This window comes from Hirundo rustica, chromosome 5, assembly GCF_015227805.2.
Source record: "Hirundo rustica isolate bHirRus1 chromosome 5, bHirRus1.pri.v3, whole genome shotgun sequence".
NCBI lineage: Eukaryota > Metazoa > Chordata > Aves > Passeriformes > Hirundinidae > Hirundo > Hirundo rustica.
This window is the reverse complement of record NC_053454.1, coordinates 53,007,230-53,026,096: the sequence shown is the minus strand read 5'-3', so window position 1 is coordinate 53,026,096 and position 18,867 is coordinate 53,007,230. Positions and strand designations below refer to the sequence as shown.

Genomic DNA, 18,867 nt, shown 5'->3' with positions numbered 1-18,867 from the left:
ATTTCTCTTTAATTAAAGAAGTGGGATCTGAGGAATATTTATTATGTTTTAAGATAGATTTCATTTCATTACAGCATTAAACACAGGAGTCACTGGTACTGTGTGATGCTTCTGTTCTCTGTATTCTAATGAAATTGTTTCGCTTATAGGAATGGGAAGATAACATGAAAAAATAGTGTTTATATACAAATACACAAACACACATTATTTGATGGGAAATGTAGAGTGTTAAATACTCCTTTGTATAGTTCTTTATTTTCTATCTATAGAGTCCTTCTCATCTTGTATGGAAGTGAGTTAAATTTTTAATTTTTTTTTTTTCCTCACTGGGTGTCTGTACACCTAGGGCTTTAAGTGTGGAAATATAAATGACAGACTAAGAAAATTTAGTGGCTCTTCCGGCCCAAGGAGATGCGGCGTAAGTATCCATCATTATTTAATCCCTTTTCTCATGTATTCATACATTTATTTTGTGGCTAATGGAAATCATAATTACGTGTACATAAGGATGTCCTGCACACCTCCATGAATCATTTTAAGTGACAGTGCAAGCAGGCTTTGTGATGCAGTTACCTTGAAAGAGCATTCAGAAGGATCCAAAATGGCAAAACTGAATCTAAGCAAGTGCTTCCCTCACAGTTTTAATTTAAATTGGCTTATGATAGTGACTTAAAGGAAATCAAATGTTCCTCTGTGATGCATCTACATTTGACTGCCCAGTTGCAGCAGCTTCATCCCTTCAGGCTCTACTGGCAGTTTAAAAAAAAACCTAAACGTGAGGCTGTGAACTGGAGTGCAGCTGATCACTTTGTCAGGTGCCTTTGTGCCTCGGACTGTGGATAGTTTTCTAGGAGAAAGGTAAGAAAGAGGTGGCTGCTAGCAAAGGTGGCATTTAATGGCAGTGTGAGCCTAATGACGGAGAAAGAAGTAGTCAAGTCACTTGAGTTGAAGAAAAGGTCAGAAGCAAATGAAGCACCTGCTCTATGTGTCTGGTGATTCTGTAGGCTTTTGTGGGCCAGAGGTTGGGGGCTTATTATTTCACCCAGCAAGAATGAAAGGGAGCCTGAGCCCTGCAGTTCCAGGCCTTCTGGGGTGTCCAATTAAAAGAGGGTGAATGGCACCATAGATGGATGGATAATGTTAGATGGACCATGACACTTGACTTCCCGTTAATGAAGGATTGACTCTTCCTCAGGTCCATTCCAAAGCATCCTGTGTGCACCTTGAGGACTGACCTCTAGTTCAGTGACAGAAGTATTAATTGAAATTACTATCCTAATCAAAGGGACTAATATTCTTTGTACCTGCATTAGGCTAAAGGCAGATTAATGTAAAAGAGATACTTGTTATCTGACTTTTCTATATTCTAAAACCTTCAGTGCTGCCAGGGAAATTCATCAGAGGGTTCATCTGAAAAGATATCCCTGTGGGTATATCATATACATATGCTGTGCTGTGCTACTTTTTATACTTTTCGGCCATAGCAGTCTTACCAGTTTTGGGGGTTTTTTGGTTATTCTCTTCCAGCTGAGATGTAGTTTTCATAAAATGAAGTTAGGCTTAAGAATGGCTAAAGGAACTTGGGTTAGGGAATTCTATTCCTTGAAATGAATCAAGTAACACTTTCATTTCTTGTTATGTGGCTCTCATAAGGGTGGAAGAAACCCACATGGCTGTCACACTGTGGTTAGTGCAGCAGTATACTGTGGAGAAAAACAGAGCATTTGGCAGCAAAACCCAAGTGCTTACAACAAAGATGTTTAAAGAGCCGGCCAGTTGTTAGGTTCAGTCAACAGAAGCCATCTTTCTTTGCCCTGCAAGAGTTCAGCTTATCAAGCAGCTCTTTCCATCTGGTTGTATGGTGACTTGGAGGGGGGGGCTTTTGTTTGTTTCTTTTCTTAAATAACAGCATGTTCATAATTGTGTCTTCTTGAGTCAGTTTTCTCTCTGTGCTCTCTTTGTGCTCTCCTACAGAACAGTGCTACTGCCCAAAATAACACGTGGCTAACGCCAGAAAAATCTCTCTTCTATAAATATTTTACCTAGTAGAGGGTTCAAATACGGTCTGTTATGTGGCAGTTAATCCTGTCTTTAAATAAAAATCCTTCTGTGGTACATGAGAAACCCTGCTAAAATGAATAGAGGATTCCTCTTGTGCCATTGCAAAAAGATGTGAAAAAGATGAGCATCGTGGGAAATTTTACTGTGTCAAACAGGCTTCTTGTAGATTGACTCTAACTCCCTCACAGTCCCTTAGGCAATTGAATTTTTAAAAGTAAGGATTTGGAGGCTTGTTGGGATTTTTACAGTGAGCTGATTGCATTTCCTGCAGTGATTAGGAAATAACATCAGCACGGCTTTATCCCCAGTGGTGTTATTAGGAGCCTCTTGCAGATTAGGTTGATCGCCCCTTGTTACACTGTTGATCAAAAAAGAACTCTCTCAATGCTCTTGACAAATAGTGATAACCATTTCTGATGTTAAATCCATTTGGCATGAAAATTAGTGTTTACAGGTATCATGGTGATATAAACAACTGCAATTCAAAGAAACAGAGAAATGGCTGACACTTAAGCTACAGCTTTAACTGTAAATTTATTTAAAAGCACTGTAAGAGTCTAATTGGCAAAAGGAGTACAAAATAGATTTTCCAAACTCCTAGTCACTTACCAAAGAATATGACAATGTTGCAGCCATAGCAGAATGATTTAGTTGTAAGGATAATGTTGTTCGTATGACAGCTGTCATCTCACTGAGTCCATGTAGCACTGGATTCTTGGACTTGGATTCTTTGAACAAGGATCCACAGTTTTGTAAAAGGCTTGTGCAGGCTTCCCACAGATATGGAATGTGGCTGCTTTCTTTGTTTAATTTTAGAGTTGTGTGAAAAATGCTGTGAACACAAAAATAAATGATAGGATCATGGATTAATTATAATTTCAGTGGAGAAGATTTGGTAATACAGAATAGAATTTGATGATCCAAAATGACCTTCTTTTAACAAAAGAAAGTTGTTCAGAGAAGGGATGGAAAAATATATCTGTGTAGCAGATGACCTACAGAATGAATTGTATGCTTGTCAGTCTTTATTAAATGTGTGAAATTCTTAAGAGTATTTTAAAAAGCACTGCAACAATGTATGTACAGTGGAGATAGGCTGCCATGCTCTGTTGTGCAGGCATGAAGTTGTTGGGTGCCTTTCTCAAGGTCATAAACCCCCCAGGAGATGTGAACCTCCCTGGTTCTTTTCTATAGCAAGTTTATTATTATTTTTTTCAATTAGAAAGATAAGTTTGAGGTTTTTCTAATTTGAAGTAAAAATAATGAGAAGGAAGAGTGCAGCGTGGAGCTGTGACTTTCATAACAAACTTGTCAGTGACAGATCCAGATCTCATGATCTTCCACTTTGTTGCATGGTGCTTCTCTGGCTTAATCTCTTTTCAAACTTGACATTGTGATAGGCTTCCAGAAGAAGTAGCCACATTCTCTTGTAGTCACAAGAGAAGCTTTGCTTCTCTTTTGTCATTACATTTAAATGAGATCTTTGTTTTGGTTTTACTCTGCTTGCTTGCATACAGATGGGAAATGACCTGGGGTTGAGGAAAGGGCAGAGAGACTTGGTCTCTTGGTACAGAACCTGCTGATTCTGATTAATTATTAATTGAACTCTAAGATCAAAAAAAGTTACTTGCAATAAGTTCTATAATTAGTTTAAGAAAAACAAAACCGAAAATCCAATCAAGCCCAAAACCCATGACTTTCTTCCTTTTGTGACAAGCTAGAGCAAAATTATCTGCATGAAACAGCTTTCAGTAAATCTTTGGGTGCCCATGATCTGGCCTGATCAAGAAGAACATGTAAGCATACAACTTCAACTAGAATATGCTCCCACTGGAATGATAACCAGTGGAAATCAAAGGTGCTTGGAATGGGGGTCTAGTTTCTCGGATGGTGGTGGTTTGGTACATAGAGAAGCTCCACAAGACTTACCAAGACGTGTTACAGCTAACAGGAGTGGAATGGAATAGAATAGACAATGCCATTTTTCATGACTGTGTGCTGGTTTTGCCTTGGTTGAGGTTACTTTTCTTCCCAGTGGCTGGTATGGGGCTGTATTTTGGATTTGTGCTGAACACAGGTCTGATCATACAGAGATGTTTGTGTTATTGCTGAGCAGGACTTAGACACAGCCAAGGCCTTTTCTGGTTTTTGTACTGGCAGGGAATTTAGGGGTGCATGGGAGGCTGGGAGGAGACAGAGCCAAGTGACCCAAACTGACCAAAGGGATATTCCAGACCATGACATCATGCTCAGTGCATAAAGTGGAGAACAGGGAGAAAATTTGGAGTGATGCTGTTTGTCTTCTTAAATAACTTAATCTGTGATGGGGCCCTGCTGCCCTGGAGATGGCGGAACACCTGCATTGCAAACGCTGAATGAATTCCTTGTTTTGCTTGTGTTTGTGGCTTTTGCTTTCCCTGTTTTAAACTGGTGGTTTTTTCAATGCACAAGTGATCCTCTCTTTGATCCTGCTGGTGGGGGACTGAGTGAATGTGTGTTTGGTTGCTGGCTGGGGTAAACCCAGCTCTTGTCACAGAGGAAATTCAATCTAATAATAGAATGTAGAAGGTAGTGGGGTGTTATGGGAGATGCTGCAGCCAGAACAATTCCAATGGCAAAGGGGCAGCTGAGAAGTGACTGTGGTTCTCTTCAGTTATCCCTAGAAAACTCAAAAGTTTCCTCTACATGAAAAGTTGTGGTTTTACTTTAATCCTAGAGACGTTCTGAACTGTGTGAGTTAAAGACCATTTAAAACTTCATGGAGTTTTTAAGTAGGTTTAATATAAAGTATATTTAATATAAGGTTTACTAGCAGGCTCTGCAGGGAACTGATTTCACCCTGATAGCTATCCACCCACAGATACAGGTATACATTTCTTACAGACCTACTTACTGTAAACATGCTCACAATTTCTAGGTTGCTTTCCTTTTTTTTTTTCTCTTTAATTACAGCTGCTGTTGTTCTGAGCTGCATCTGTGTAGCTCTCGACAGCAGCCTACTCATCCTCTCTTTCTCCTTTGTTTCATGAGGAAAAGAGGCATTAAAAGAAAATGGGAGGACAAATAAATCAAATGTCAATCAAAGGTTCTTTTCAAGAGCCCCAGGAGAAGAAAGGGTTGAATCTACCTGTGATTGTCCAAAAGGAATTCTGGATTTTTCTTTCTCTTTCTGGGTGTACAGGAAGCATAAGATTGAGGGGTGGGTGTTTCCATTTGTGAATTACAAAAATGTGTTTAAATTGCGACTAGTGCAAGCTTTGTGCTATATTAGTCGTTTATTTGTAGAGAAAGATGGCCTTGGGTTTAAGGTACAGAATTGGAGATTGGAGGATACAGAAATTCTGGCCCAGAAACGGCGTATCTTCCTGGGGGAAATAATGTAGGTGATTTAAATTCTATCTGCAGAACTGCCAGAGTACATTTATTCTTTTTAGTGGCGTAGTCAGACTAATTTTATTAATCCTTTTAAGTGCTCAGAAGGCAGCCGTGGTACATGTGCAAAATACTGGTTCTTGCAAGTGTTCTAGATGCCAAAATATGTACGAATAGGGCAGGGTATATGATCCTGGAGGCTGCATTCTGAAAACCTGGGAGAGCTAATCAGTAGTAAGAATATTAATTCACGTAAATAGGCCACACTGGCATCTCACTGTTTGGCTTTTATGAATGCTGTTATTTAATTACGGCTTTTTGGCACATCTGAGGATGTTTCATTGAGCTGGTAAGATTAAATCTGGTATCTGTGAAAGGAATGGGTGATATCTTGCCTATTATAACTATCTGTTATGCTATGTCTTAATTAGTTTTTTTCTGTTATGAACCTAACAGAGCTTTAGAAAGGTTGACACCTTACATTACAGGAAACATGTTAAAATCACCTTGGTCTAGTGTTTTTTAATCTCATGCATATGAGAAGGTTAAAAACCATTATATTTGACAGTTTCAATGAAAATCAGGTTCCCCTCTAAGTCACATTGTCCCTAATAAATAAGTTTGGATCAAGACAGGAGAGCTGTCATAAAAAACATAAGATTTCATATATTTTGCAAATGGCTGCTGGTCTTAAAAGTTTGTTTATTAGGTTCTTAGTATTCATCTATTTTATTATGTACATCATGTCATAAAGTTTAGGATAAGAATCTTTATCATTGAATTCTAAGCAATATTTCATTACTGATTATTCTCTTTTAAAGTCTGTGTCCCATTCCCTCATATCATAAGAGAAACCAAACACTTCTTTCATGTTTAACAGATAGTGAAATTGAAACTCAGATAATAATTTAAATTCTGTTAAAAAAATAACTGGCTTTATTCCTCTATTTCCTGCAGGTGGATGAGAGACTGGGAACAGGTAGAGGAGTAAAAATGTCATGTAATTATAACTATGACATTACTGTTTCATCTTTCCAATTATTTAATTTAAAACAAAAAGCTACTCAAAGCCATAAGACTTGGTCCTATTTGTTTTGGTAGAAAACTAAGTCAGAGCTGATTTTTCACTCATAAGGGAAAGGAAGGTATCATTTCTGAATGAAGAACAAGAATTCCATTTCAGTAGACACTGCCTATGAAGACAGATTCATGTTCAAATTCTGTTACAGCATTAATTTCTTACTTATAAATATATCCATCAAATTTTTGTAGTTATTAGAGTATGATAGTGGTGTTTCAATTACCTGAAATTAAATTTTAGCAAAGCGATTAAACAGAATGGAGATAAAAGAAAACCTTAAATGCCATAATAGTAAGGTTACTGGTGTCATGTGATCATACACCTCATAAAGCATGAACGCTTTTTGAGAACACCAGAAACGTAATTATTAGGAAAACTACATGGCAAAGGGTAGTAGCAGATAGCCAAATTAGGGATGGCTGATGGGCCATATGCTGCCTTCAGGAAGAGAAGTCAAGGTCTTGATGCCTTCTCTACCTTGTTGACCAATCTGTGTGAAAGTGGCATGGCTTAGCAGTTCCATGATGCCAGCTTCTCCTGATGTACTCATGGTAGCAAGGTTAGTTGTCTGATGCAAAGGTTATGCTGCAAAGTAGATGGCTTTCTGCTGCTAAATTCCCATCTGTCCAGACTTTGTTTATAGGGGCTGGAAAAGACTGGTCAGAACTGGGAGCTCCTGCCAAGGACTGGATTTGGAGAAGGGAGCAAGTATGAGACTGCTGGATGGACTGGAGGACAGCATCCCTCACACTGGTGGAGGCAGTTTTACTTTGGTCATTTCTGTGGAAAGGGCCGTAGCTGTATGAAGGGATCATTCCAGAAGGAGTCTGTGCTAGCATGAGAATTTACTCACGAGCGAGCGGAGGGTTGAGCTGGGTTTCTGTGACTTCACCCATTGGAGGGTCTTGTAGTTGCCACTACTTTCTCCATTATTTGGAGTATGCCACCTACTTGGTATTTTGGAAAATGATAGGTTTTCCAAAATCTACTTTAACAGAAGTTGCCAACCCTGTTTGCAGCAATGAAGGCTGAAGGACAAAAAATCATTTGAAGTGTGGGTTTCAGCTTTTCCTGGATAAGTCAACTGCATACTGCAGTTGTCTTCTCCATTCTGTGTGGTGATGGAAAGGGAGGGAAAATTTTATCTTTCCATTATGGTCACATCAGCCCTCTTTTATTAAATCTTTCCAACAGAATGTGATGCCAAATAATCTCTCCTCAACTTTTTGTCCAGTTCTACTCAAATTGCTTGGAATATTTTTTCTGTACTAAGAAAGTGAAGATATTACTTAAACTATCTTACGTATTCAGAAAGCCTGGTGAATCCAGTGTCCCTTTCCAGGAGCTTTTACAGTAAGCTTCTGCAGAAACATTTTTCTCTTGCTCTTGTGAAAGCATTTTATTTGATTTGTGAAATTTCGCCTGTGCAAAAAAGAATGCATCAGCAATGAGAAAAAATAGTTCTGCCTGATCAAATGAAAATCGCTAATTCTTTTCTTTTGGAAATGCACTTTTCCATCACTGGAGTTTCCATGGAGGAGGAAGGGGCAGAGGGACAAGAGATTAATTGGATATTTACAGTCAAGTGTGTAATTCAATGCTAAAATAAATCAGGACAATATAGCTGTGGCTGAAGTTTCAAGGTTGTCAGAAGTAAACAAAATAGTTGTTTTTCTCATTGTTTGGTTCTTCCTCCTCCCTCATCTGTCCCTAAGTGTCTGTAAAGCGAAAAAGCCTAAGCATAAATGGTGTGGTTTCAGGAAAGACATTCTTTCTTGAATGTAGCTCTTTCAGATGTAGTTATGTTGTTACTCAAAACTCTCTGGTTTTAGCTGAAGTTTGCAGGAGTACCTAATTATGTAAGGTCCTTAGGTTTTATGCTTAGCATAAGACCTGAAAAGGTATTTTACACTCAAATACCCAGTAATTTCTTCAAGGGAAGTCTCTTTAGAGTTGCTGTTACCTAAAGATTCCTTAAGAGCCGCTGGTAAACATCTGTAAAAAGAAGAAATGTTGGTCTCCAGAGCAGTTCATGCCTGGTAGGCTACAGAACTTAGTACAGAAATTTAATGTTTGGAAATTACAAATAGAGTACCCATCTATAGTGTTTAAGATTAAACTGAGACAATAGTTTTTGTTTTGGGTAGCTTATGACTTTATCTTTGGGGGCTGATCTGCTAACACATTCTCAAAGGCTTCCAAAATATTTCTAGTAGTTACTGTGAAATCCATTACTGATTCATTTGAATATGCAAAAGTGCTTAGTATCAGTTAAAAGCATTCATTGAGTTATCTTTGATGATGATTAAAATAGAGGAAAGCTGGCTCTGGTCATGGTAGGTATTTATATAAGTGAAGTCTTTCTTATAAAATTAGCTTCATCATTTACATAGCGTGTGGAGAAATGAAGTTATCTGAAAATAGCATTTGGGAATGGTACACTGTTTGTAAGATGCACACCCAAACATACACCCAAAGTGGTATACAAGGCACCTACTTATTTTAGTACTTTAGATATATTTCTAAAGAAGTAAGGTCATAAAACTCTCCCTTCTGTTTGGAAAACTTGTTCAAGTCCATATTCACTGTAGTACATATATTTTTCCTCTTGATTAAAGCACAATCTCTAAATTGCTCTCAACTTTTTATTTAATAAATTTATCAACTGAATTTTAATATGCTGCAAGAAATGTCTGTATAACTTTGATGTCTCTGTCAATATATTGATTTTTACAGTAGTTCTCCCAAAAGTATATTTCAGTTTTCATGACAAGTTGTTTCTATACCTGTGGTGTCTTGCTTAAAGCATAGGATTTCTGCATGTGGTCTTTCAAGACACTTTACCATACTGTATTCCTTGAATTAATACTTTGAAAACCATAACTAATTGCAGTATCTTTCTTCAAAGGAGCTGTAATAGTATATGTTTTTCTTTTCATGTGTGCTTGGGTTCATCAGTGCACATCTCTGGTATTTTCAGTGCTGGAGAAGTAAAATTTAAGAGTCATTAAAAGTGTGCTTTTCAAAGAGAAAGTACCCATACTGAACAGGAACTTTTTTAAGCAATGGTCCTAACTGTTGGAATTCAATACATAAAAGTTGAATTCAACAGCACCCAAACAATTCAACTGAAAATATTTTGCTTATTCATAGTAAAACTATATTGTTTTCAAGTGGTGTTGTGATAGCAATTCTTTCCTTTATAAAAACCATCAGGACTTACCTAGCATTCCTTTATTGCATGGCCATGTCAAATTCAGAACGAAATGTGATAATCTGCTACCTTTACTGCCAATGTCTTTACGTGGGAGTGCAATTGTACAAGCAGCTAAAAAATACTGGAGCAGAAGTGGTGTCATGCCCTCAGATATGTAGGGAAATCATTCCAGCAAACTTGATGTTGGGGATGAATAGCCATCACATGGCAACGAGGCAGTTTGGATATTGTGCGTCTGCCAAGTGAGTGCACAGTAATCAGTGTCTGCTGAAAGAAAGCACGGACCTGTGATCCCACGAGGAAAGTTTGATGAATCTCAGGACCATCGGCTCCGTACTTGAGAGATAAATCTCTTTAACCTTTCTGATAGGGATACAGCTGCCACCTGATATTTCAAAAATGATACATGTTGCTTTTTTGTTTGGTGAAGAGTTACCTAAGTAATGGATCACTGAGTTGTCCATTTATCAAAGAATATTATGTGTTTCGCACCTTAAGAATATATTTGTACAGATCAAAGTCTGTCAAATTATTATTAATTCTGAAAGATTTCCAAAGCCAAAAATTATATTCAGAAAGTGCTTGGAATTACAGTGTAAATCAGCACAATTTCTTTTAATTAGTTAGCTGATGAGAGCCAGATAACTTTGACTAAGTAGACTAAATAAATATTCTGACTTTTACTAAGCCTCTTCAAAAAGCGATGATTTCCTGTTGTATTTGTTCACATACAGCATACTGGCATCTCCCTGGTTTGATCCTGTGTTTATTACAGCTTAATTAGCTGAGGTTGCATAGCATTAGCACTTTCTGGGAAGTTGTAATTGCATATTGAAATTATATATTTTAATCTAATTTTAATTTAAAATGTTTTATTGAGCAGTTGAATTAGAAAGTGTTTTTTACATGTACTTGAGCTACAGCTGAAGTAATGAAAGATCCAAGTTTTATGCCTGATCATAAACTTGTAAATTTTAAAAATTATTTGCCATATTTTATGTCTGGCTGTGGCAGGATGTAACCCAGAGTATTCCTCACTTTGAAATGGTGCTGTACTTCATCTGATCTGTGTAATATTCTCCCCCAGAAGTTTACAGAAATCCACTCCATCTTTAGTGTGACTCAGTTCGTACATCCTCCTCACCTTCTCTCAAGGGATCCCTCTCTGACTCAGTGAGCTTTATGAAGCTTGGCTTTCAGATCCGTGCTGAAACAATCAAACTTCCTTGTCCTGTCTTTCTGGACCCAAATTCCATATCTTTGTGCATCTCTTATCCTTTTAATTACTGTAAAAGTCACCACATTTTTAGTGTGAGTCTCTCCCGCTTGCTGTGTTTGAGGTCGCTTCTATTTTAGAAACCTGCATTCTTGTTTCATTTCTTTCTGGACAGAGTAACAATAGCCTTTTTTAGCCAGTTCTCTCATGAATGAGGAAGTCACTCCTTGGATTAATGTCTTCTCCCAACCCATTCTTAGTTGCTGTAAATGTTTATGACTGTGCATCTTTTCATTGCCCTCCCTGCAGTATTCCCTTTGCAGGGACAGGAGGGCCAGTAACAACCTCTTGCTGAGCCTCTAGTCATGGTTCTCAGCTCTGATACATGCCATTTGAGTTCAGCAGCCTAAGTGGGGCCTCTTCTAGCCCATAAATGCTATGAGATTAATCTCACCATCTTCCCCAGCAGCCTGGACATTCTGTGTTTAAAAATAAGCTAGATACCTTCTTAGAATAGTTTTCCCTGCATTAAAGGAGAGGCGGGGAGAAATCAATATGTTAGCTCATTTTCTATCACAAAGATTTTTACAGTGACATAAAGCACAGAGAGACTGCTTCTGTCAGTGCAAAAACAATACCATCTGGTATTTAATTTTGATTATTATATGATGCTTAGAGTAAATTTGTGTGATTTTCTGTCAATTCTGTCTAGTGATATACACATTCCTCCATTAAATCACATTCATTATGATTACCATTCTGTTGATACTGGAATAGGTACTGTAAAAAGTCATAAAACATTTTTGAAATCTTAACTAGTGAAGCTTGCGTGAGTTGGAGATCCATCCTTTCTGTCTGAGGAGAATGAGCCCAGTGCGTGGCTATTTTAAGACACAGGTTGAATTGAGGAGGCAGAGAACGAGTGCTCTGCCATCCACATGTGAGCTGGCTTTTATCTGAATCCAGAGACTGAAAATTATACCAAAATAATATTTAGTTTTCATAGCATTGTCTGGGGAACAGAAAAAAAAGAACAGACTGGAAAATATAAGGCATATTTGCTCTTCTGTCAAGCCCCACGCTTTTTACCAAGCATCCAGAGGTATGGTCTCCTGTCCTCCTCATGCCATGTCACTTGTTCTGGCCCGCTGTTTTCCCTCTGTAATTCTCAGCTTCCCCTGATGGGAAATGATCCTTAGCTTATGTTCCTGCCCAGATGCAGTGTCTGCCTAAGGTCTAGTTGAACTTAGTGGCTTTTTTTCCTAAGTCTAAAATTTTGTCTCTTATCATGTATAGTGTCTAACTCTTCTCTCTATTCTTTGCTCCCTTTTCATTGATTTGAGTCTCTTTTTCTGCTGGAACAGCTATTTTTCAATAGGTCTGCCTCTAAAAATTATTGAATACATAGAATTTCTCAACTGTTGGCATTTTTTCATGTAACCCTGACTTTTTCCTTAAGCCATTACTTCTAGATGATTTCTGCAGGATTGCATGTCTTTACAAGGCAAGAATGAAAGATGAGTACTGCACCAAGTCTTTCAGCAAATTACTTTCTTAGAACATCAAAAGTTCAGACATTTCCTAAAACATTCATTTTAGATTCTTGTATGAGAAAATTAGATTCTGCTTATACATAGTATGAAACTATATACATTACTGAATCTGTTCTGTTGTTGATTATTATAAATTGTAGCAGAAAAAATAAAATTCATTTGGCACTTACTGTTTATCTTTCATTTTAATCATGTTTTGTTGTCAAAACCTGTAAACTTTTCTTCCATTTTTTTGCTAACTCCCTCTAGCTCAGTTTTTCTTTCATGATTTTTCTTATTTGTTCTTTCATGTAATCTTTTTTTCTGCTGTGTCTTATTTAATCCATTCTCTTATTACATTACTCATTTACCTTTCTTTCACAACTGCTCCCCTCACAGATAGGAGGGTTTATTTTTGCCACCACATACACAAGCCTGGACAGTTGTTAGGCTTTCTGGTGTTCTGGATCTGATAAGCAGGGGAAGAAAACATGACTTCCCAGCCCAGTTTCTGCTGGGTTTTCTGGACAGGAAACTATGTCTGAGCTGGGATTGAGCTTTGTGTGTATGTAGCCTTTAGCTACTGTTCATGAACCTGTCACTGGACAGTTTTCTACGCCTCACGTCAGCATCCAAATCCATTAATTTCCATTGTGCATAGCAGGCTGCTCTCTCTAGAAATTAGCTGGTTTATATAAATTTTTCTGTTCAATTGTGTCATGTATGTACTGAATTTTAGCGTTGAGAAAGCCAGCATAAATTCAGCCAGCAAACTTCTTGTGCAGCAAATGATGAGAAAATAGCTCTTTTTCTAATAGATTAGGATTTTACTTACTTTTGGTGACTAGATGCCTGTTGATGTCATTCATAGTTAAAGCATATAGGCTACTTTGCTTTTAATGGACCAGATTACAAAGGCTAATAGCATTATTTAAGATTATACAATAGCTGATTAGTACCTGTGGAAAAGGATTTTCACTGTTGTGAAGTTTAGTAGAATGCTGAAAGTAGGGTTAAACTAAATAATTCATCTGATACTTTATGAATAGTGAAGTAATTTCATCATTTTTTCAACAGGTTTGACTACATAGCAACCATGTTAAAAATTTTAGGGTTGAGAGTAAAAAAATAATATAATTTAGCCGGTCATTAAGATACTTAAGAGAACATGCATTGTGCTTGTGGAGAGCAAAATGAGGGTTGACCAGATTGATCTCCATGATACCATAAACCAAGGTGTTTCTTTACACTGAATCAAAAAAAAAAAAAAAAAAAAAAAAAAATATCTCCTTTAGTGTTTTCATTCTGTTTGACACCTCTGTGAAATCAGTCCAGATTTTTCAGATTTCTGAAAACCATACTCATCTCTCTGCAGGATATAAAAAGTTGCTGTTCACTCCTGTAGGTGTATAACACCAGCTTTCTAATTTTCATAGCTCCGTTAGTTTTCCCAGCACCTAGTAGTAAGTGTTAAGCCTGTTGTTACGGGTTGGGAAAATATGTAGTGCAAATCATCATTGCCTTCATACAGCTGTGGAGGTATATAGAGGATGAAAATCTGAATACATGAATATTGTGGCAGAAGCCTTTTGGTGAAGAGCCATAGGGTTAATTGTGTGCAAAAGTAATTGTTTCGTTGGTGATAATGTTTGCAGCAGTGTTCACCTGGGCATGATCTGCTTCTGTGTACATGGAAGAAAGGCTGTGCAGAAGCTTCAGTGGCATTATGTCTGGATACTGCATTTGTATCTGTTAAATGTAAAGGCAAACTTGTTTAACCTTGAAAATGCTCAAGTTTTCAACAACAAAAGATTAAGTTCATGCCCTTTGCTTGGTTCTGTTTTACTTCAGCCTGTTAAAATGGCAGGAAGTATTCTAATATTTTGCAGTTTGCTTTAAGTTGTGAGCATGCTCCACACTGGATGTGACTGTTCTTTCTTTCTAGGTCACAGGTGTGGTGTTAAGGTTTTCATAGCCTTTTACGTGAGTTCTTGTTTTATGTATGGCAGACAGAAGGAAAAAAGATGTGTCTTGGTATAGCATAAAGGAGATCTCTTCGGAGATACCTTTCAATGGGTTGGAAAGTTCCTATGAAAATGAGTCATTCAATCAACAATGAAAGTAAATTTTACCCTTTGGTTGAGAGGTTTAACCTACAAGATTTAGAGTCCTTAATACCATCTTTAAAGATCAGGACCTCACTGGGACAGATGTTTAATCATATATAGTGGACATGGAAGTCACCCCTCTCTCTAGTTTATAACCTTAATTAAACTACTTGTCCACTGTGTGAGAGGTGCTGAAGGACAGTCTCCAAGACTTAAAATAATTTTCTGACTCATTCTGTTACTATATAGGATTTTCACACATCTGAGTCTGGGGTGGAGATGAAGGCAGTCAGAGGAAACCCTGTGTATTATTACCACAGCAGCTTTCACATGTTAGTGATTTTTTTTTTTTTCTATTAATTTTACCAAAAACTTCTGCTCTTTTACTGCAAAATCAGCCATTTTATATTTCCAGGGATAGCATTTGTCTTTTCTAGGACAAAGTTACTACAAATGGTGTATAAATATAGCAGCAGCTGAGGACTAGTAGTTGGGTCTAAATTCCTCTTGTTTTTCTGTCAGACTGGGAGTCTTTGAATGACAAGTGTTTAAAGCACTGACAAAGGCAGATAGACTCTCACTGAGAGCTTACCAGTACTCCGTGTCCACCAACTAGAGTGAGAGCCATCAGCTTCTTTTGTTCAGATTTTCATTTCATCTCCAGTCAGGAAGTGTAACTGACAAGAAAATAATCCTTTCTTCTCTTTCTGTCTTTCTGACATACGCGAGTGGTTCTCTGTAATTTGAATTGAGCAAGAAGACAAAGAACTTTGAAACATAAAAACACACAATTAGCTAATTGAGAAGGAGTGTACTCAATGCTAACAGTTATTAAACATATATGTGCTGAGAAAACCAGGGTCCAGGTTAATAGGCAGAATCTGCTTTTTATTTTGAGCACATAAACACGTGATCTTTAATATTCTAGACCTGTTTTGCAGATAGTTTTTAATTAGTTCTCTTAACTTTTTTCTCTACCTTATTATTTTTATGGATGGGAATGATGCTTGGGTTCAAACTTTTTAAAAATATATGTGGGAAGAGTATGAACTACAGGACAGTAAGTACTTTAAAAGAAAAAAAAAAGAATAAAGGTGAATGAGATATTGTACATTTTTGAAGTGGGAATCCTAAAGACTGAGTTGTAATATAGATTGAAGCACATCAGTGATGTTAGTTGGGTAAGTCATTTGTCCTGAGCAGGTTATACTGATGAAAAATTTAGATAGTATTCTGAAGAAGTATTGTCTTCACACATAATCAGATTGTTTTCGTACTATGTCTTTATTGTGTACAGCGTAGTCATTTTCAAAACATCTAAACAACAGGTTTTTCATCAGAATTTTACGTATTAGCTGTTCAAATGGTTTGGTTGTGTAGCCTTATAAAAATAAAATGTGTACAATTGTCAAATGACTGTGCCAAAGTCAGCTCAAGTCCTTCCACCTGGATGTGAAAGTCAGTTCTATGGTGGAGAGGGGTTTTGTTTCTATTTTCACAGTTTCACATCTTAAACTGCAGAAAGTGTTTCTCCTTATTTTGGATTATTAAAATAGAAAATGTTCTCCCGTTCACATGTTGACTAGATACTCATAGTATAGTTGCTAGGGATACTGTTGACCCTCGAAAAGATTGTGTACAAGAGGGAGAAGCATTACAGATTCCAGCTGGAAGGGAAATCAGTATTAATCAATCCAAATAAGACATGCAAAAATCCCTCCATCTGTTTCAGTGATTGAAAGTAGACCCAGGAATCCTATGGTAAATACTTTAAATTTAGGTTCACCCTACTCACTCTCAAGCGCCTGGAAAACTTCTGGAAGTATCAAGTCCTGGACTCCAAACCAGCATGGCTAAGGAAAACTGAAATTCTTAATTATGCCTGATGCAGGTGTAATACTGGAGAAAGAGGATTAAGGGGCCTGAGAGCCGTAACAAGCGCAAGAGAATTAAGTTATGGTTGTGACAAGAAATGGAAAATAAAAGCCTGAGTTTTACTCTAAAATTTTTTCATTGTCCTTTTGTTCAGCTGCTTCTCTAAGATCATGACAATGACCTATGTCAGAAGGCTTTTGTAAGGCTTATTTCATTAGTTTTGATCCACAGTGCAGAAACAACAAATGCCTTTAGGATAACAACACACAGAACTGTAAAGAATTCATCCCAAAAGTCAGTGTGTGGGCTTCCTTGGTTTTTGTTCGCCCTCCATTTGTGTTTCTTACATGCTTTTGACAGGAATTTCAAAATATCTGAGAGTCAGATGCTGCTACCCTGTCAGTCCCAGTAGTATCATACTCAACTAATAGCTGGTGGAGTCACTTCCTCAGGGGAATGTTGCAAAAGATGAGGTACTAGGGGCACCAGTTTTCATACAAGAAGCAAAATAACAAGCTGCTCTGGTGTGAAGTCGGAAAGATAACCTGGTTTTTTGCCCTAGAAAATTCAGGGATAACTAGTGTTTTGCTTGTGAAAATTTGAGAAGAAAGAATTGCTCTGAGGTGTAGTGGGTGTTTGGAGTCGCTCAACAACATAAGGCATGAAAATAAAATGGTATGTTTGGGAGCTGGGAAGCAGTTTTATTGTACATTGTTTAATTACCCCACATGGGTGGGGAGGGGTGGAGAATTGTGGAATTCTTCTGGTATGCCACTCCAAAACCACCCCAAAGTTATCCTAAAATGGAAAAAAATTCTATCACTAAAGATATGCTCAGCCATAATTTGCCATGCTTCATTATGATGTGCTATTGAAAAATTTGATCGTCTCTGATCTTGTGAATTATTAATTTAGATAGAGTTCCATGACTTGCTCTGATCATGAATGAAACAGGGTTGCTTATAGGTATTTCCTTAACATTTGTATTAAAACAAATGCCAAGCTCTTGATTAGATATAGAACTTGATAATACTAAACAATTTATTCAAAATAGAACTAATCAGGAAGGTAGGGCTTAGGAACATTTGTTGTTGCTTAGAGTAAAAGAGAGCATAATTAAAATGATAAGGTAGTCATGATTGGAATAAATTATTGAGGTTACAGAGATTACACCATGAACCATTTGATTAATGTTAAGAGACCTTGATTGTGAATATGTTCTAGGCCTTTACACATTGAAAAAGTGGATCCTAGAACATAATCTTTTCTTCAGTGGGGCTTTTGCAGACTGAACAAAACTCTTAGGCTAAATTTCTACTTCTCTCCTTCCAAATCTTCTACAATTTTGTCTGCATATTTTTGTTTGTCTATAAATATTTTTTTACCTGTTGTTTACCTGCAACTTAAAGTTATCAGAAAATGTGTGGAAATGTGTTTGCTTATCTGAGGCATGACTGGGAAAAGAGGCTCACATATTCCTGTAGAAAATCCAGTTACCAATTAAGATTTTCATTAAAATATTTGAGTCATAGTTAATTTGCATTAGGATTTATTATCTGAGCAAACCTGACCTATTAAACCTTCTAAATCTATTACTGTCAGTTAATGTCATGATTACAGGAAGTGCACACGGTGTGCCATGGAAACAGAGCTGTTCCACCAAATTTTTAACTTGAAATTGCCATTGTGCAGTTTATCACTGAATTACTAGACACAATAAATTATTTTATGCTAGCCACTCTCATGTCCATCTTCTTAATATTTTCCTTGTCATTTTAAGTGCCTTTAGCCTTGCAGGGTAATGAAAGGTTCTTGTATCAAGTCTGATTACTACTCTAATGTTTTCCAGGCATGCATGGTGATGAGCTTGGCATATGAAACAATTTCCTACAGTAATAAAGCTAATTAAAGTGGGCAGTCATCCCCACATCACTCTTTAATGAATGATAATGAGCTCATTAATCTATCTGGTCTTGCTCACCACATCTATTGACTAAGCTCCTCTGGCAGTATAGGATAGAACGCATGCCCAGGAAAAAACTGGACACTGAAATGCGTCTATTTTCCCATATTTGACATAAAAACAGGAGAAAACAGAGGTATGCTCTAAGTGGAATATGCTTTTTAATAATCAGAATCGGAAAGGGTAAACAGCTAAGCCCGTCTAATGGTGATGAAGGAGGAATCATGCAGGAACTTAACGAGGTCTAGTATTCCCTGGCAAGTGATAGAATAATTGATGCTTCTGTGGCACACACGTATCATGTAAAATATGACTTACAAAGAATCTTTTAGTAACTGGCTCTCTGGGGAAACTGCCTAAAGAGAAAACATCAAGCTCATTTTTGGCTGAGTTTCTTGGCATTTTTCTTTGTTTGCTCCAAATGAGCAGAGGAGAGCTTGCA

The 18,867-nt window shown here is 37.3% G+C and overlaps 1 protein-coding gene across 21 annotated transcripts in view; it reads left to right on the top strand.

Moving 5' to 3' along the window:
• CCSER1 (coiled-coil serine rich protein 1) overlaps window positions 1–18,867 on the top strand; it is a 626,082-nt gene that overhangs the window by 329,886 nt on the left and 277,329 nt on the right. For 18 of the 21 annotated variants that reach the window (XM_040065135.2, XM_058420707.1, XM_058420708.1 and 15 more), the window contains one exon: window positions 347–418. The exons of the other annotated variants lie outside the window; for them this stretch is intronic. In XM_040065135.2, coding sequence (XP_039921069.1) covers window positions 347–418 — 72 coding nt within the window. The remainder of the gene's footprint in view (window positions 1–346; window positions 419–18,867) is intronic. 21 annotated transcript variants of the gene reach the window in all.